The 20814-nt window shown below is 43.4% G+C and overlaps 1 protein-coding gene across 1 annotated transcript in view; it reads left to right on the top strand.

Annotated features, from left to right (window-relative positions):
- Window positions 1-306: 306 nt before the first annotated feature.
- gas7b (growth arrest-specific 7b) overlaps window positions 307-20814 on the top strand; it is a 437192-nt gene continuing 416684 nt past the window's right edge. Inside the window, exon 1 of the mRNA XM_070857533.1 lies at window positions 307-771. Within this exon, the coding sequence (XP_070713634.1) occupies window positions 592-771 (180 nt within the window). The 5' untranslated portion in view covers window positions 307-591. The remainder of the gene's footprint in view (window positions 772-20814) is intronic.

Below are 20814 nucleotides of genomic sequence, written 5' to 3'. Positions count from 1 at the left end.
AATTAAAAAAAATAAGTCATTATCACGGATGAGGAACAATAATGGTCGGGTCTGAATGAGGTTATTGAGTCAGTAAAAAAATAATTAGATAACCGTTATCAAATATGAAGATCACGTTGAGCAAAATGACTCGGGCATCCCACGGGTAGTAACCCTTAAGAATGTATGGCTCTTGTTAAACTTGAAATCTCATACAATGTAACTGTTGCTGCCTTGTTTACTCAAAACAATAGCAAACCGCGATCCCCATCACCAAACACATTCAAATGAATTACAATGGGTGAACTATCAGTTAGCTTCCTGCCCGGCAAAGCGCCACCATCCAGAACTGCAAGTCTTCCTCACAGCCCAGGCAGCTCTTAAGCCAGAAAACAGCAGAACGGCTGCACTTTCTCTCTCGCACTCTGAATCTTAGCCGTCCAATTTCGTCATGATCTGAGCACTGAGTCACATCGGGAGTTGGAACAAACAATGAGGGAGTCCCGTCTGTGAGCATCGGACGCAAAGGGAGGCGGAAACCAGTCGAGCCTTTCGCCAGTCGAGCTTTCACGGCTGAAGGGGAGGGAAAAACACCAAGCCGAGGAATCTGCTATGGCCGGAGTTCTGTGCAAAACTTTGTACGCCTTCACCGGGGACCAGCATCAGCAAGGGCTGAAGTTCGAGGCTGGGGAGATCGTCAAGGTTTTACAGGTGCTGAACGGTGGCTGGTGGGAAGGAGAAAAGGATGGGGCTAGAGGATGGTTCCCCGCAAGTTACGTGGAGATTTTGGAGGTAAGCCTGGCGAAATAACCCCAGGTCCTTGTTGACTTTTGTTTTGCCCCTCTGTTCTCTTGAGTGTTTTATTGTCTTTATTCACTCCAAGTTCAATCTTGTCAAACGTTGTAACGCGGATGGGAACGTGCTCGCAATTTCAGGCCAGCGAGATGTGACATAGGCTGGTCACGCGAAATTTCGGCGCAATTTAATTTAGTTTGCAGAGTTCAGAGAGATGCTTTGCATTAGTTTGTCTCTCTAGCTGGTTCTATTTTATATTTGTGGAATAAATCAAGATCAGGTTCATTTCATCCTTCCCCCACACACCCACACGGGCGGTTAAACGGTCCGGAAATTCTGACACAATCGTTGGAAACTGATATTTTGGGCAATGAAAGGAGAATCATTATTGAAAGTTTAAACCTTGCGGAGTGACGAAAGGACGCTGTCACAATGTGTGAGGGTGGAGATACGGATTGGGGTGTTTTACAATCTTTCTCCCTGTTTTTTTAAATTGTTCTGTGACAGTCCGACTCCAGCGGTTGTTGTGAAACCTGATGTTGGATTTGCGCTCGGCACCGGATATTCACGTTCCACGCTCCGCTAGGGGGCACGCTTTAAAACAAAAATGTGCAGAAATGGTAAAATACCAACTTCTCGGGCAAGCTGCTTCCATTCGAGATTGCGCAGAATTGCAACCAACACCAAGATGTGTGTTCCCTGTTTGGACCTCCTCTTTACACTTGTGGCGTGGTCCTCGACCGACGTCTCCAAAGGGGGCAAAACAACTTTTTAATATTGTAATTGTTTCCATTGGAGAAATGTTCAGCGAAGATATATTCATGTATTTATGTTTCATGTTTTACATGTCCTCGTAATGTTGAAATTTTGGGCTAGTTTCTCCCTGAAAGTGTAAGTGGGAAATTGTTACACTTTAATATTAGTTTTAAGGTTAAAGTCATTTTACGCTGGTGCCTGTTTAAGTTGGACTCCTCCACCAGTCAGCTCCGGGCACCGACCTCACTAAATCCGCACCTCTTATCCTTTTAATTCCACGTTAACCATTCATTGAATAAACAGAGTCGATCGAACACTTATTTGCATTTAATATAAGGGGGGGGGGGGGGGGGGGACTGTCTGTTTCATTCTCCTCGTTTATACCTAATCGTGATGTTGATCCTTCAAAAATGTGCCCATAAAAAAAGATAGCAGTGTGCAGCACCCACATAAAATATGGATCGTGGAGTCCATTGGATCTCTGGATATAACTCGATTTACTCTAGAAAGCGGTAGTTTGATTGTGTGCTACCCACCCGAAGCCATTTTGGACCCAGTTTTGGCTAAATCTATCCAGCTGATACCAACAACTTTTTAAATACGACAATTTGCAAGTCGAATTCAAACATGTGCCCCCTTGTCAGAAGGGCATAACCACCAGAACCCACAAATTAACAAAAATGTTAAAAAAAACTTTAATAACTCAAATTAAAATCCTGTTCCCTGTTGTGATGGTGTACTCCAGTCCTTCCAGTGCCCACCGGTCGAGGAAGGCCTTGAGCGGCCTTGAGCGTGCCAGTGGACACCGCGTGCTCCATCTCCAGGGACACCTGGACGTGAACTTAGCTGCAGAAGAGAGGCAGGCATTCATGCTGAACGACCGCCCACTGCTTGGCCCAGTTAATGGCCACCTTGGCCAGGCCTAGGAGCAGTCCTACGAGGAAGACCTCTGACCTGCCCGCTCCTGTCCGCATCGGGTGCCCAAAGCTCAGGAGCTTGGGACTGAAGTGCAGCCAGAAATTGAGGAGCAGCCTCTTCAATTCACTAAATATATTCACAATTCACTAAATATATTCAAAAAGGAGTTAGATGAAGTCCTTACTACTAGGGGGATCAAGGGGTATGGCGAGAAAGCAGGAATGGGGTACTGAAGTTGCATGTTCAGCCATGAACTCATTGAATGGCGGTGCAGGCTAGAAGGGCCGAATGGCCTACTCCTGCACCTATTTTCTATGTTTCTATGTTTCAAATAGTGGCAGAGGGGCTGCAACCTCACACACACTTCATAAACATGGCATCTGATACCAATATGCTGATTTTAACATTGCCTAAAGTGGTTATCAGTTTGAATAATGTCCAGGGTGCATATTTTCACACACAGTGCAGCAGTTTCCATGCCCACTTTCTACACCCCTCTTCTGGAGACGTATGCTAATATCTATGCTGACCTATCTTTGAAGTAATGTCATGGTTTACAATGGCAAGGCATAGCGATCAGGATACATTAATGCCTATGCATCAAATCAGCAACTGCTTCTCTGCATTCTATGAAACGTAGTCCTCATTTAAATGTATTATGAATACTAGCAGATATATTATCATTTTGCTGATGGTACAACTATTTGCATTTATATAGCACCTTTAACGTAGAAAAAATGTCCCAATGCAATTCACAGGAGTGTAATCAGACAAAATCGACACTGAGCCAGAGAAGGAGATATTAGTAGGATTGATAAAAACTTGGTCAAAGAGATGGATGGGGAGAAGTTTAGGGAGGGAGGTTTCCCTGTTCTGATGATGCACTTCAGTCGCTCTGGTGCCCATCGGTCGCGAAAGGCCTCGGTTTTTAGGGAAGTTTACAGAGCTTAGGGCCAAGGCGGGTGAAGGCATGGCTGCCAATGGTGGGGTGAAGGGATTTAGGGATCCACAAGATGCCGGAGTTGGAGGAACATAGGGTTCTTAGAGGGTTGTAGGCCTGGACAAGGCTACAGAAACAGGGAGGGGTGAGGCTCCAATGTGATTTGAGCTCCGAGGTGATGGGTGAGCGGGACTTGGCGCGGGATAGCATATGGGCAGCAGAGTTTAGGATGAGCTGAAGTTTATGGAGGGTGGAGGATGGGAGGCCAGTCAGGACAGCATTGGAATAATCCAAACTGGAGGCGACAAAGGCACGGGGAAATACTTGGTGGCAAGCATACAAGGTTTGTGGTCAGTTAGATAAAATGTCATTTTATACTTTGTGCAATGTATTCTACATAAACATAAGAACATAAGAATTAGGAACAGGAGTAGGCCATCTAGCCTCTTGAGCCTGCTCCACCACTCAACAAGATCATAGCTGATCTGGCCGTGGACTCAGCTCCACTTACCCGCCCGCTCCCCATAACCCTTAATTCCCTTATTGGTTAAAAATCTATCTATCTGTAATTTGAATACATTCAATGAGCTAGCCTCAACTGCTTCCCTGGGCAGAGAATTCCACAGATTCACAACCCTCTGGGAGAAGAAATTCCTTCTCAACTCGGTTTTAAATTGGCTCCCCCATATTTTGAGGCTGTGCCCCCTAGTTCTAGTCTCCCCGACCAGTGGAAACAACCTCTCTGCCTCTATCTTGTCTATCCCTTTCATTATTTTAAATGTTTCTATAAGATCACCCCTCATCCTTCTGAACTCCAATGAGTAAAGGCCCAGTCTACTCAATCTATCATCATAAGGTAACCCCCTCATCTCCGGAATCAGCCTAGTGAATCGTCTCTGTACCCCCTCCAAAGCTAGTATATCCTTCCTTAAGTAAAGTGACCAAAACTGCACGCAGAACTCCAGGTGCGGCCTCACCAATACCCTGTACAGTTGCAGCAGGACCTCCCTGCTTTTGTACTCCATCGCTCTCGCAATGAAGGCCAACATTCCATTCGCCTTCCTGATTACCTGCTGCACCTGCAAACTAACTTTTTTGGGGGGATTCATGCACAAGGACACAACTTGAGCCGCCTCGGGGAAATCCCCTCCGTGCCTTTCAGTTCCGTGCGGAGGGGTTTCTTGTACGGGCTGCTCCTGCACACTCTCAACTTTGCCATCCTCGCCTGCCGTCCGGACACGCCATGGCGTACCATCTTGCCGTCCGGAGGAGGCGGGGGTCCCCGATGGAGGGCACTCTACGCAGGGGTCCTCCCACTATTCATCGGGGACTTGGCCTGGAGGGTGGTGCACGGAGCAGTGCCGTGCAACAAATTTTTAAGCTGGTTCACGGACTCCCAGGCCGCTTGCAATTTCTGCGGTCTGGAGGAGTCCGTGTTCCATGTTTTTATTGAGTGCACGAGGTTGCAGCCCCTGTTCCATTATTTGAAGGGGCTGCTCCTGAAATTCTGGCTGCACTTCAGTCCCACTCTCCTGATCTTTGGGCACCCTGTGCGGAGGGGAGCGGGTAGGTCCGAGGGACTCCTCGTATGACTGCTCCTGGGCACGGCCAAGGGTGCCATCAGCCGGTCCAGGCAGCGGGCGGTCGAGGGAGTCGTTCAAGATGACTGCCTGCCTCTCTTCCGCTCTTACATCCGGTCCAGGGTGTCCTTGGAGATGGAGCACGCGGTGTCCACCGGTACGCTCGCGGCCTTCCGCGAGAGGTGGGCACCGGAGGGACTGGAGTGCATCATCACGCCCGGCAACCAAATTTTAATTTGATTTTACGTTTTAAAGTTTAATTTGTTTTAATTGCCGGTGCTTTTAGTGTTCCCTTCCCTTTTATAGGGGGCACTGGGGAAAAAAGGTGATTTTAGTGCCCAAAAAAAAACACAAAAAAAGAAAAAAAAAAGGGGCCTTGTAAATGTCTGGTGTGTCATCCAGGTCGGGTGGCACCGATTAATGTTTTTGTTTTTCAGATAAACTCCAAAAAGAGTTTCATGCACAAGGACTCCCAGGTCCCTCTGCACTGCAGCATGTTGTAATTTCTCCCCATTCAAATAATATTCCCTTTTATTTTTTTTTCCAAGGTGGATGACCTCACAGTTTCCGACATTGTATTCCATCTGCCAAACCTTAGCCCATTCGCTTAACCTATCTAAATCTCTTTGCAGCCTCTCTGTGTCCTCTACACAACTCGCTTTCCCACTAATCTTTGTGTCATCTGCAAATTTTGTTACACTACACTCCGTCCCCTCTTCCAGGTCATCTATGTATATTGTAAACAGTTGTTGTCCCAGCACCGATCCCTGTGGCACACCACTAACCACCGATTTCGAACCCGAAAAAGACCCATTTATCCCGACTCTCTGCTTTCCGTTAGCCAGCTAATTCTCGATCCATGCTAATACATTTCCTCTGACTCCGCGTACCTTTATCTTCTGCAGTAACCTTATTCTGCTGTTAAAGCACTTGTGTTCAAGTGACCTGTTACTTTAAGGCCACAAAGTCTAATTGTTGCGGATCCTGAAGTCAGTTAGAGATGAATTACTGTTAACAAGGGAATTTTCAGATTAACGGGTACTTGCAGAATGATGGTATCAGATCATAAGAAAACAGCATGAAATAACTAACATTCTTTCTCTTTTATATTGATGACACTTTGAAGTGTGACAAATGCACACTAGGTGCACAACTTATCCAGATTTATTTTCTACTTATATGTATTATGATGTAAACAAAACATCATTATTCTTTTGTGAGAACATACAAGAACAGTCAAGACAAGAAAAGGCCATTTAACCCAACAACAGTTATCCCTTCAGTGCTCTAACTTTCCCAGTCTAGCATTCAACTGCATTTACTCTTTCTTGGAGATTATTCACTTCTCCAACATTTGTATTAATGCCATCTGATCCCACTGGCCTAGTTTACCTTGAAGTAAAATTCTGGGTCCTGTACCATTTATGACCTCTCAAGACGAAAGGTCCTTCTTTTATCCCCTCTGGACTGTGAAGCTTAAGTTTGTCTAATCTTTCCTCATAGTTTATCTTTATATTTGGGATCATATCTGTTGTTCTTCACTGCACCTTCTCTAATTTGACATAGTACAACAACAACTTGTATTTATATAGCACCGTTAACGTAGTGAGACGTCCCAAGGCGCTTCACAGGAGTATTATGCACTAAAAATTTGACATCGAGCCACATAAGTAGAAATTAGCACAGGTGACCAAAAGCTTTGTCAAAAAGCTATGTTTTAAGAAGTGTCTTGAAGGAGGAAAGGGGTACTGAGGTGAATGATCAGCCATGATTATATTGAATGGTGGTGCAGGCTCGAAGGACTGAATGGCCTACTCCTGCACCTATTTTCTATGTTTCTATGGTTCTATGAAAGCTAGGTAGAGAGGCATAGAGATTTAGGCAGGGAGTTCCAGAGCTTGCAGTCTAGGCAACAGAATGCACGGCCACCAATGGTTGAGCAATTTAGAATCAGGGTTGTTCAGGAGGGCAGAATTAGAGAAGTGCAGACATCTTGGGGGGCGGGCGGGGGGGGGGGGTGGGTTGTGTCTAGTTCATTATAAGGCATAATTGCTGTAGACGTGTAGTCTACTGTAATGGTTATTTTACCAACTTTCTGTTTAATTGCTTTGCCACATTGTTTCAGCATTGAAAGAGCTGGGTCAAGTCTTATTTCTATGCCAGTTGTGTCCTGCTTATATACACTTGTTGCACACTTTTGCATTCATTTGTTAGTATGCCAATTTTGTCTGCCCAATTGTAACACTAATGTAAGTGCTCAAGTGAATTGTAAATTGTATCTTCTGCCTTTGATGCCATGTCTATTTTAGTGCAAATTTAATAAATATATAATCGTATTCTGCAGCCTATTTAAGTAGATTAGAAACAACGGGGTTGGAATAGGTGGCAGAGCAAATTGGCTTATAGTGATTCAGCAGCCCATATTTCAGCCTGTCCGAAGTTCTTTTCCATTGCAGTCAAAAATCAAGTGTAAAACAAGCTGGCCATTCACTATCGCTTATCGCACTGCCACAGAAAACCAATTTCACCTCTTACAAAACTTTAACTACCGACTGCTATGATGCTCCACTCAATGTTTACCCCAGTTTGACATTATATCTCTCATCAGTACTCTGTTTCCTCATTTTGAACAAACTTATTATCCAGTCCTGTGTCCTATCCTGGAATCTAATGACTTTTAGTCGATACAGAAGTCTCTCGTGTGCAACTTTATCGAAAGCTTTCTAAAAGTTCAAATAAAGTATATAATTGTTAAGTCTGCAAAGAAGTCAGTGAGGTTTGCCAGGTTGGAATGTTTTTTTCTAAATTAATGCTGGCTGTTCTTGTTAAGTTATTGTGATATAGGTACTCCTCCAGCCTACTCCTAGAATGGCTTTCATTATATTACCTGCTATTGATATTAGGCCAATGCACTTCCAATTGGCTGGGTCATATTTGTCTATAATTTCAAATATGGGCGCTTGCTTCCAATTCTGCAGACATTTTCCAGCATCCAGTAATTATTTATCCCAAGTCTCTCCTTCAGCACATTGGAATATCTGCTGTCTGGCCAAAGGGAGTAATTGGTTTCCAGTCCATTTAATCTATTACATTCTTTTCCAACACTCATTCCAAAATCCTCTCGGATATTCACTGTGTTGCAATAATTGGATACAAGGTTAATATTTTCCTCCATAATAAATTGTTTAAGGAAACAATCCTTAAGTATTTTACTTCTCTTTTTCTCATATTTTCAATTTCACCATCACTTTAACATTTTGAATGGTAGTTTCCTCGCTAACTTCTTTTACTGTCACAATATAGTGGGGAAATGCTTTTTGTATTGTACTAAGCCTCCTTTGATATACTCATCTCAAGGGCCTGTTTTGCACCCTGTTATACCACCTTTAACCTGTTTTTGTATTTTCCTATACTAAGGTTCTTTTCCCTGTAAATTTTGCAAAGATTTTTTTCTTATTTCCATTTAAGTTTATTCATCTATTCTGAGAAATGCTTCTTTACCTCAAGCTCATTTTCTTGGGTATGTACCTATCCTGTGTAATTAAGAAAGTTTGAAAGTTTTACATTTTTCCTTAACTGAGATATATTTCGATTGTATCTCCAATTTAATATGATTTCAGTTTGTCCAATTAAAGTTGACATTTTTTAAATCGTATTTTTGTACTGGGCCTCATGATGCTAAATGAATAATGATCTTAAATATAATCATATTGCAGTCACTATCTCACAAAGGTTCCATTGCTTCCATATTATTGATGTGCTCCAGATAATTTGTAAGAAGCTGGTCTAGGTATAAGTTAGCCTAGTGGAGTTCACAACAGAGTGTCAACAAGTTACTGTGACCCACTTTTGCTGGTATGATTATGTTACCACACTACTATTAGGACGTTTCTGTTTGATACTGGGTTAATTGAAGCCATTTATTATTACAATGTCATTCTCTTTATTTACTCTTCATATCTCATCACATAAACTAATACTATTTTTATTTCCCTGCCCTGGAGGTCTTTAGTAAGCTCTTATTGTTAACCCTTTGAGAAAGATCTTACCTTGGACTGATAATTCATACAATAATATACCTGTACTATCACTTACCCGTGAGTATCTACCATACAACTATAGACATGATAACGTAGATGACTGGAGCCATAAGCTCAGCACTGAGCAGCGCCCTTCGGTAAGATGGTGAGAAATTAGAGGCGTGGAAAGTGGGCGGTGAGAGATTTGAGGAAATGCTTCCCTCTCATAGATATCAGCTCCTGACTGAGGGCAGGCATTGGGATGGTCAGAGGTCCACCGTGGAAGGAGGAGAGGTCAGAGTGGCCACAACCATTGTGCACACCATGTGCTCGACAGAGGCTCTGCAGTTGAGTGGGACCAGCAGCCGGGGGGAGGCAAGAACGACGCCGGTGGGAGGGAGGGAGGAAGGAAGGAAGGCCAGGACGTCGCCAAAGGGATGGAGGCCCGAGCGTTGTCGGTGGAGTGCAGGCCCGAACTAAAGTATGGTGGAGAAGTGCTATTGGCATGAATGCATGACCTCATCTCTCCCATCCGGAGGGAGGAAAGCATGCCGGAAGAGCCTAGAGATGCCGTAATCGTGACCATCTTTAAAAAAGGGGAAAAGTCTGACTGCGGTAACTACAGAGGAATCTCCCTGCTGTCGGCCACTGGGAAAGTCATCGCTAGAATCCTCCTCAGCTGTCTTCTCCCTGTAGCTGAGGAGCTCCTCCCGGAGTCACAATGTAGATTCTGTCCACTAAGGGGTACAATGGACATGATCTTTGTGTGGCAACAACAAGAGAAATACAGGGAATAGCACAAACCCTTGTACATGGCCTTCTTTGAACTCACAAAGGCCTTTGACACTGTCAACTGTCAGGGACTATGGAGCATCCTCCTCCAATTTGGCTGCCTCCAAAAGTTTGTCATCATCCCCCACCTGCTTTACGACGACATGCAGGCTGTGATCCTGAACAACAGATCCACCACAGATTCAATCCAAGTCCGGACTGGGGTCAATCAGGGTTGCGTTATTGCGCCAACGCACTTCTCAATCTGCCCCCCGATCATCAAAATCCACGGTGTGGCCTTGAACAACGTGGACCACTTTCCATGCCTCGGGAGCCTACGATCAGCAAGAGCAGAAATCGACGACTAGGTCCAACACCGCCTCCAGTGCACCAGCGCAGCCTTCGGTCGCCTGAGTAAGAGAGTGTTCGAAGACCAGGACCTCAAATCTGGCACCAAGCTTATGGTCTACAGGGCTGTAGTGCTACCCACCCGCCTACATGGCTGAGAATCGTGGACCATATACAGTAGACACCTCAAAGTGCTGGAGAAATACCACCAACGCTGCCTTCGCAAGATCCTGCTGGGAGGATAGACACACCAACATCAGTGTTCTCAATCAAGCCAACATCCTCAGCATCGAAGCACTGAGCACACTCGACCAGCTCCATTGTGCGGGCCACATCGTCCGCATGCCGGACACGAGATTCCCAAAGCAAGGGCTCTATTCAGAATTCCTACACAGCAAGCGAGCCCCAGGTGGGCAGAGGAAACATTTCAAGGACACCCTCAAAGCCTCCTTGTTAAAATGCAACATCCCCACCGGCACCTGGGAATCCCTGACCCAAGACTGCCCTAAGTGGAGGAAGAGTATCCAGGAAGGCACTGAGCACCTCGAGTCTCGTCGCCGAGAGCATACAGAAAACAAGTGCAGGCAGCGGAAGGATTGCGTGGCAAACCAGACTCCCCACCCACCCTTTCCTTTAACAACTGTCTGTCCCACCTGTGACCAAAACTGTAATTCCCGTAATGGAATGTTCAGTCACCTAAGAACTCACTTTTAGAGTGGAAGCGAGTCTTCCTCAATTTTGAGAGACTGACTATGATGATGATGATGATAACGTAAAGCATGGAATAAGAAAACAGCAATTTGGCCATTAAGACTGCTTTTTCCCCAGTCCACATACAATGCACCCAATCATGGACTCTGCTTCATACATTTAATCTCCCGAGGAGAAATTATGTATAAATACACTCTAAACCCAAAAATAATTAAGTTAAACCCAAGATTATTCATACATTTTTACATCTCTGGCCTGGTGTCCCCCAAACAACATTCCTCTGATATCCCAGCAACACAGAAATTACTGCTCCTGATATTAGTTGGCAAACACTTAACGTGTTGCATGATATTCCTCAGTCCATTATTTTAACAGAGGCATTACTTGTTTATTACTTTATTGCATCATATGACATGTTCAATTATCTCATAACACATTTATTACGTAACTGCTTTAAAGCAACTGGGTGAATCTCATGTATGTATGGGCAGTGTAAAGTTGGATGCACAACTTTGACAATCTAGCCAGGATCTTCCCTGATGTCTGGCGAAAAGTTGTGCAGGCCAACCTCTTTGGACGTGGCCTGAGAATTCAGAAAACCCATGTCGAAACCCTAGATGGCTGACCCAAACTAAATACCACCAATTGAATCCACCAGATCCCACACCCACTCTAATTGTTCCTTCAGTACCATCGTTTTGTTTACAGGGCAGCATCTCATTGGAGGCAACCAGTCCATACCCATCTCAAGCACCAGTCCATACCCACCTGTTAAGCACCAGTCCCATTTGAAATCGGGCACTTAGCTCAACATCGCTTAAATAAGTTAGGGCCCATTTTAAAAATTCACCACCACATAGGCGATGACTGGAACTCAGCTGTGCATCGCTGTCTTACCGTGAAAATAATTTCTGCACAGAGCATTTCATTCTTGATGAGAAGCCTTTCTAGTCTCAAATACCAGACTTCATTAATCACAGTCTAATCAGTGTTGAAATATTGCTATGCCTCATTAGTTTTCTGATTCACCTCAAATCAAGATCAATTATTCTGCATTAAAAAAGCAACATCAGGAAGTAAAGGCGTGCTCACCTAAAAGATGACACTGGTGGATGTCCTTGGATGATGATGATACTGTGAGTGGTGTATACCACAATTCTGCCAATTATTGTTATTTAAGTTGATAGACAAATGAGTGCAAACCCCTGCATTATCAACACAGCTTATCCTAATTTTCAGTATCAAATACTCAGCTGTAATGGGCATATCATTTACTCGTGTACAAGAATCATGCACAAGCCATTTAGTGCCAGATGTGGCTGCAGTGAGTTGTCTGTTTTTTTCCTTTTCCCCAGTATGTACTGTAGTGGTGTGATCTCTATGTTCTTAACCCACCAAATGCCCCTATCATTTATTTTTTATATATTTTTGGCTTTTGCAAGGTCAGAAATGCTAACTGTGTACTGGCAAAAAAAATAAAACGTGTAAAGCATGAATAGCTACCCTGACGGCTTAGTGGGTAATTAAGTCATGTGACTCAAAGGCTCCAAGGTTTGATTGCTGATTGGTTAGCTGATCTCAGCCAGGGCATCGATTGGTCTTAATGCCCCTGGGCTAGTGAGGCATAAATGAGGCAGCATTCCCACTGCTGACAGACATCCAGTGGTTTCTGCTGAAGACTACACGTGTGCATGTCAGTCACTGGCAGGACTGGGCTCTGCCGTGATGTGCTCCACATTACAATCGTCTGTTGATACTGCCTGAATTCACAAGGCCACCTGCATGAGATAGCGGGCGGTTGTCTTTTTCCGTAGATTTGTCCATCAGCAAGTGTCAGCACCTTAAGGATGGAATGAACAATTGAAAATTGGGCAATAGAAGAAAATAGAAATGAAAAAAAACTAGAGGATGAAAAAGAACGTGGAGAGCATATCCACATCTGTTTGCAAATGATCCGGGACAAGGTGATGCTCAATAAAGGACCTTGTTCATTCATTTCTAAGATTTGGTGATAGTCTAAACGTTTTACAACCTGAGCCATAATGGGGACGGAATTGTTCTGGTCATCATGCGCGGAAACATCAGAAACACATTCTTTTAGGTTGCATTTATAGTGCATTGGGACCTCCCTCCATAGATTCTAATCAATAACAACTTATATTTATATAGTGCCTTTAACATAATAAGACATCCCAAAATGCGGGAGTACTGCACTTGTCGGAGGTGTCGTATTTCGGATGAGACGTTAAATCAAGGCCCTGTCTGCTCTCTCAAGTGGACCTAAAAGATCCATTATTTTGAAGAAGAGCAGGGGAGTTATTCCGGGTGTCCTGGCCAATATTTATCCCTCAATCAACATAACAAGAACAGATAATCTGGTCATTATCACATTGCTCTTTGTGGGAGCTTGCTGTGCACAAATTGGCTGCCGCGTTTCCCACATTACAACAGTGACTACACGCCAAAAGTACTTCATTAGCTGTAAACTAATGAGACGTCCGGTGGTCGTGAAAGGTGCTATATAAATGCAAGCCTTTTTCTTTCAAGATGCTTCACTAAAAAAATTGACACCGAGTCATATAGGGCAGATGACCAAAAGCTTGGTCAAAGAGGTAGGTTTTAAGGAGCGTCTTAAAGGATGAGAGAGAAATGGGGAGGTGGAGAGATTTAGGGGGGTAATTCCAGAGTTAAGAGCCGAGACAGCTGAAGGCACGACCACCAATGATGGGTCATTTAAAATCGGGGATGATCAAAATGACAGAACCGGTGGAGTGCAGAGGTGTAGGGCTAGAGGCGATTGCAGAGATAAGGAGGAGCGAGGCCATGGAGGGATTTGAAAAAAGGATGAAAATTTTATAATCAAATCCATTTGCTCTTTTTCTCCCAGGTAATGCTCCTTTAAAAGTGTACTCTCTTTGCATAACAAATTGCACATTTTGAGATTGCTGACTATGACATCATTGGTGACTTTAGTGTAATATATGTTAAAAGTGCTGTTAATGAGCTGAACTTCGCTCTCAAAATAGTAGGGCAGGGAAACGGATCTGAATTTCGATGGGGTGTCTCAACTAATGTGCTACAGACATTGAAAGATAGCTTAGCAATCGTTAAAACTTATTGCTAGTGGGACATCTCCATTCAGTTAAACTCAGTACAGATCATTGCCAAGTTAGGCTGATGGATTCTGCTCTTGGGCATGGGGTTGTCAGTTTCACTTTTCATATTTGAAAAGAAAACAGGGAAAGGAGATTCTTTCCTGGGCTTACGGCCAAAATATAGGGGTCCAGTTTCTTTTGGCTAGCAGTGTTTCAGAAAGTTGGATAATTCTGAAAATATGAGTAAGACAATCCAATAATGTGGAATAGCATGAGGAGTTCATTATTTTCTTTATGTACGGGAATGAAGTGAAGCTGAGTGAAATAAGAAAGTTCTGATTACAGCTGGAACTCTGTATGTTCATGTGCTGTAAAAGAAAGCAGCGTAATGATTCATATCTGAACTCGCCTTGCCAAGTTTTTGCCCATTCCACCTTTTGAGGAAATTGAAGACGTACACATCCGAAAGACACATCCTGTTCACACCCCAGGATTTCATAATCGTGCAAGTAGGTATAAAGAAAGACATACATTTATAAAGCAGCTTTCACGACCAATGAAATGCTTTCGGAGTGTAGTCACTGTTGTAATGCGGGAAATGCGGCAACCAATTTGCGCACAGCAAGCTCCCACAAACAGCAATGTGATAATGACCAGATAAACTGTTTTTGTTATGTTGAGTGAGGGATAAATATTGGCCAGGACACCAGGGGATAACTCCTCTGCTCGTCTTCGAAATCATGCATGGGATCCTTTACATCCACCTGAGAGGGCATTCAGGTTAACATCTCATCCGAACCTCCGACAGTGCAGCATTCCCTCAGCACTGCACTGGCATGATTTTATGTGTTCAAGTCCCTGGAGTGGAACATGTACCCACAACCTCCTGACTCAGAAGCGAGTGTGCTACCCACTGAGCCACAGCTGACACTGCTGGTCCACTTTATAAGTAAATCAGTCAGGCTGTCTGTGCGAGTGACTGATTCCACTGAACTCAGGAAGGTACCTGCTGCAGACCTGAATTTGTAACCAAAGTGTTTGGGTAAACCATTTTCATTTATTTGCAAATACAAGATTCATTGAGATTTTATTGTACCATGTAACTTGCACATAATTTCCATGTGTCATTTAAGATGTTAGTGACCTTAACATGGTCCCAGAGATGAAGGGAAAATGTTCTAACTCATTACCCTGTACCGTTTTCAGTCCCCAGAATGTCTCTTGTATTCAGTGTGACAATAAATGTATAGAAAAAGAAAATAGGTGCAGGAGTAGGCTATTCGGCCCTTCGAGCCTGCATCACCATTCAATAAGATCATGGCTGATCATTCACCCCAGTACCCCTTTCCTGCTTTCTCTCCACGCCCTTTGATCCCTTTAGCCGTACATATCTAACTCCCTCTTGAATATATCTAAATTTGGACATCAAAACATCATCCCATTTTGTCAATCTGGCCTCCAGAAACTAAACAATAAATAGCTATTCCAAAGGATTTACATTATTGAAGCATCAACAAGCCAATCATTTCATTTTAAACATCATTGTCATCTTCTTTGAATTATTAAAAGGTAGATTTAAGGAAAAAGAATGCAAATATTGTAACATTTAAAGCAGCAGTTAACATCACCAACACTGTGAAGCAGGTTTGTTTTAAACTATCCATACTCAATTTTTTTTCTCTCTCATCCAGGCATCATTGACCAGCATTGTTTGCCTTCAAATCCATCTAAAGAATGTCATGATGAAGCACAGGAATTCAGATACAGAACACGTTCAGATTGAACGTTCCGAAAACAAAACTAGTAGGGCAGTAAAATACTCCCATCTTTGCACATGTGTGTAAAGATCAAACCCTCTCTCACTTACAGAATCCTGGCTCTCATTCTGATAGATTCTGACTTTCTAATTCCTTTACTTCCTGGCGATGCAAACTACCCAGAGGTGCACATCTGCATAATACCTAATCATCACAGCCTGACACAGATTATTTTAGCAATGAAGATTAATAAGCTAGTTTAGAATCTCCTCGGTACTGCTGAGAGATAAAGAGCTTTCGGTCGCACTTTTATATTTTGTAGGCTCTGTACAATAAGTGAGTAACAATTAGTAGCATTGAGTCCTGGGGTCGTGCCTGCAGTAATATTTCCTGTAGCAGTACTCCTAAACTAAGTTCCACACTCAGAACTATTTATGATGACAATGTCAAATTCTCCGAACCAGTCCTGTGGTTAAATTACTCATTCCATGTCGTATGTTTGTGAATACAAGTCCAAGCACCGGTTTCATTCCAATGTTCCAGCCTTGTGCGCAGAATGAGACAAAAGAAAGCCTTCATGACCTCAGGATGTCGTAAAGCACTTTTACAGCCAATGAAGTACTTTTGAAGTGTAGTCACTGTTATTATGTTGGAAACACAAAGAGCAATGTGATAATGACCAGAGAATCTGTTTTTAGTGATGTTGGTTGAGGGTTAAATATTGGCCAGGACCCCTGTCCTTCTTTGAAATATCACAGGATCTTTTGCATCGACCTGAAAGGGTAGACTGAGCCTGAGTAAAATGTCTCATCTGAAAGGCGGCACACCTCCACCTTATGTGCTCAAGACTCTGGAGTGGGATTTGAACCCAGAATCTTCGGATCAGAGGCAAGAATGCTACCAACTGAGCCACAGCTGGTATCTTATGAAAGATCAGCTCTTAGTTGTCTCAAAAAGGTTTCAATAGACTATTCCTTTTATGAATAACTTTTATGTCATATTTATGTCCCATTGGAAGCAGTTCCCAAATATGATGAGACTGTTGGTCTTCTAACTTGACCTCATTTATATTAAGAGAAATGGCAGCCTCACCTGAAGTAACCTCGATTGCTGCTATAAGTTTCTGAATTGCTGTATTATTGACTTGTGTGAGTGTTCAGCCTACAAAATGGTCATAAAAAAATAACAGCATTTGGCAACCAAATATCTGTGGCAGTGTCTCCAGTGCCATGGAAAAGCAAACCATCGAACAGAATACAGCAATTCTGGAACAGGTACACCAATGTGGCCGGAGAAGAGGACACAGATTCAGGAGTGTCAAGGGCAAGCTTAGGACACAGGCCAGGAAGTATTACTCAATGCGTATGTTGATCAACAACTGGAAGGGTTGCCAGGAAGGGTTGAGGCCATGAGACAGGATTCAATTAAGCAACAGCCAAATGCTCTAAGAGGAAGAGGGTCGTATTGGTATTCTGGATAGATCAGACCAAACAGGATGTGTCAGCTGTGGATCAGTTGGCAGCACCCTCGCCTCCGAGTCAGATTGTTGTGGGTTCAAATCTTGCTCCAGAGACATGAGCACAAAAATCTTGGCTAACACTGTAGTACTGCTGCACAGTCAGAGGTGCTGTCTTTCAGATGAGGTGTAAAACCAAGTCTGCTCTCTCAGGTGGACGTAAAAGATTCCATGGCACTATTTCGAAGAGCAACAGGGGAGTTATTTGTCCCTCAATCAACATCACTAAAAAGCATATTATCTGTTCATGATCACAGTGCTGGTTGTGGGAGGGTGCTGTGTGCAAATTGGCTGCCCTATTTCCTACAGTACAACATTGACTACACTTCAAAAGTACTTCATTGGCTGTAAAACGTTTTGGGACATTCTTGAGGTTGGGAAGGGTGCTATATAAATGCAAGTCTTTCATCATCCAAATTTACGTTGCACAAGACTTGCGCCATGCCACTTATTTTACAGCACTGTCAGAGTTGAGACTGCCTCCACAAGCAGCACATTAAGACAAAGATATCTTTAAGTAATTCTCCTACGGATACCCATATGTTTATTCAGGTAGATGTGTTCGGATTTTTCAAACTTCAGCTTTGGATCCTCAAAGTATATTTTTTTGTGAAGTCTGATGCCGCCAATTACATCTTACACACTCACATTGCCACGAGCTCAACTTCGACACTGGGTATTGAGTACACAACCACTACTAGACACTCAAAGAATGTGTTGATCCTACCCCCAAACTCTCATACCATTGTTAAAGTGTTTTATCACTTGTCAAAAGTTGTTACTTGAACTTGGAACCAGAAGAAAATTGCCCTGAAAAGAAATAAAGTATTTTTTTGATCTGGACATATGAGGAGTTGGTCAGTGGACAAAGAACCACAATAAGTTCCAAGGAATCAAAAGCTGTCTTTACATTGGTTTTATGACATACTAGTGCTGCCAGCGAATGGGCCTTGTATAGTTGGCAACAAGCCCAAAGTAAAGCAGCTGGATTTGTTAAAGCCAGTTGCAGGGAAGACCTGGTTTATAAAATAATGGTCTTCCTAGTAGGTAGTCTTTGCAAATTCTGCAAACGTACTTTCAGGTTGTTACCTGCTGTGTAATGCATATTGCCAGCTGGTAGCACAGACCCAATACCAAACCAGCAAAAAAAACATCTAAAGGCAGCAGGTAAACAGATTCCAAGCAGAAGGATTGAAGATGGGACGTCCCTTGCAAGCTGACTAATTAGTTTGTTTTTTGAATCACCTGAGATTTACTTAAACATCTTCTGTTCCAACTTCTCTCTCACTCTCTTCCCCCTACCCAGCAAATTGGCAATGAGAATTTTCCAGCCCTGGATCAAATGCATGCACTCAGTAGGCTACCAGGAATTACACAACTACTGGGCATGAATTTTTAAATAATTAAAAAACTTTCCACATAAAGATCCACATATTTGTCATACTCTGATTTTGGTGCGACAACAGAATGCCTGTGCATGCGCAGAAGAAAATCTTCCCCCTCCATATGTTGGTAATGTTACGATGAATTGTGAAAAATTGACATCATGCATGCAAAAGCCAAGACTTCATGAAATAAAAACAGATTAACCAGAAGTGGTTCAGTTTGGATCAGTTTGTTGCCATACGCAAGGTTTTAATACAGTAGTGGGAACATTCGATGACTATTCAATTTCATTTATAAACTTTGCATTGTGACTGTTGGTCAAAGGTATGCATTATTATGTGGACAAGGACGTGAGACATTTTATTGTTTTAGAACAGCGACTGTACATTTCAGTAAAGTTTTGTAATCTAATGAAATTTGTTGTATTTACTCTTGCTTCTGGTCATTTCAATTCTTAATAAATATGGTTCTTAAGTTTATAGCCTGAAATATAAGGGCTTTTCACCTGGGCATGAGGCAAGTGGAGTGTACCTAAAATAAAAACAGGAAATACTGGAAATACTCAGCATGTCAGGCAGCAGCTGTGGAGAGAGAAACAGAGATAGCTGGACTGGATTTTCCCACACAGTGCAGGGGGACCCGTGAAACCTGGATGTTCGGGTTTCCCGCCCAGAAGTCAGCCTGATTGACAGAATGGCTTCCAGTCGTTCGGGGATCGTGATCCACCCCCCCCCCCCCCACCCCTCTCTCCCCAGCTTGTGTTTCTCTTTCTCTCCCCAGTTTGTGTTTCTCTTTCTCTTTCGCCCCCCCCCCCAGTTTGCGTTTCTCTTTCTCTCTCTCTCCCCAGTTTGTATTTCTCTCTCTCTCCCCAGTTTGTGTTTCTCTTTCTCTCTCTCACCCCAGTTTGTGTTTCTCTCTCTCTCTCTCTCTCCAGTTTGTGTTTCTCTTTCTCCCGCTCTCTCTAGTTTGTATTTATCTTTCTCCCCAGTTTGTGTTTTTTTTCTCTCTCTCTCTTTCCCCCTCCCCCGTTTGTGTCTCTCTCTCTCTCTCTCCCCCCAGTTTGTGTTTCTCTCTCTCCCCAGTTTGTGTTTCTCTCTCTCTCTCCCCAGTTTGTTTCTCTCCCGTTTGTGTTTCTCTCTCTCTCTCTCTCCCCAGTTTGTGTTTCTCTCTCTCTCTCCTCAGTTTGTTTCTCTCTCTCTCCCCAGTTTGTGTTTCCCAGTTTCTCTCTCTCTCCCCAATTTGTGTTTCTCTCTCTCTCTCCCCAGTTTCTCTCTCTCTCTCTCTCCCCAGTTTGTGTTTCTCTCTCTCCCCAGTTTGTGTTTCTCTTTCTCTCTCTCCCCAGTTTGTGTTTCTCTCTCTCTCTCCCCAGTTTGTTTCTCTTTCTCTCTCCCCAGTTTGTGTTTCTCTCTCTCCCCAGTTTGTGTTTCTCTGTCTCTCTCTCCCCCCAGCTTGTGTTTCTCTCTCTTTTTCTCTTTCCCCTCCCCAGTTGCTCGCTCAGGACTCACGGTGTTTCAAGCAGCTCCCGTTGGCCCAGTGTCGCCATCCTCGGAAGCGGTGTGTTTGTGAATAGCGGGGGGCCCAGCAGGCAGCCAGGGTACTGCACATGTGCCGACCATGCTTGCAAGGAGCGTTTCCCCCGAGTGGCCGGCAGCAGTGCCCGGGATACCATTCGCCCATTCCGAGAGACTGCCGCCCAAAGCAGGAGCGTTGGGAACCCTCGTGTTATTCCCCTAATGAATTTATTCACAAGATTATGTTTTAATTTCTAGGAAGTGCGGGTTTACCTGTGGAAGCAATTCTTTGTGCTGGACAATGAGGGAAACTAGAGAGTGGCCAGATTGTAAAATCATCAGGTCTCTCTATCTTTGAAATGCTTGCTGCTGGATTTTCTCCCATAATGTTTACTTTCTCACAGTTTAAAAAGTAAAGAAATACATTCTTAAATATTATGAAACCGCAAATTTGAGATCCTGAGGCCACTATTTGTTAATTATGACTTAATGACCCCAATTATATATTTTTTTACATGTGAAGAAAAGTTATTTACATGCAGAAGAGCGAGAGTTTTTGGCTGTCTCTCTGTGAGAAATCCTTGTATCTAATTTGAAGTGACCTTGTCACTGCTTGAACTTATTGTTGACATTACATTAATCAGTCAGGAACTTTCGGATAAACATACTGAGGAATTGTCCACCTGTCCATCGTTCTCTTGTAACCATGGGGATTATCTGAGTAAGTAAATG

Source organism: Pristiophorus japonicus, chromosome 16 (assembly GCF_044704955.1).
Source record: "Pristiophorus japonicus isolate sPriJap1 chromosome 16, sPriJap1.hap1, whole genome shotgun sequence".
NCBI classification, from domain to species: domain Eukaryota; kingdom Metazoa; phylum Chordata; class Chondrichthyes; family Pristiophoridae; genus Pristiophorus; species Pristiophorus japonicus.
This window is presented reverse-complemented; position numbering and strand designations above follow the sequence as displayed.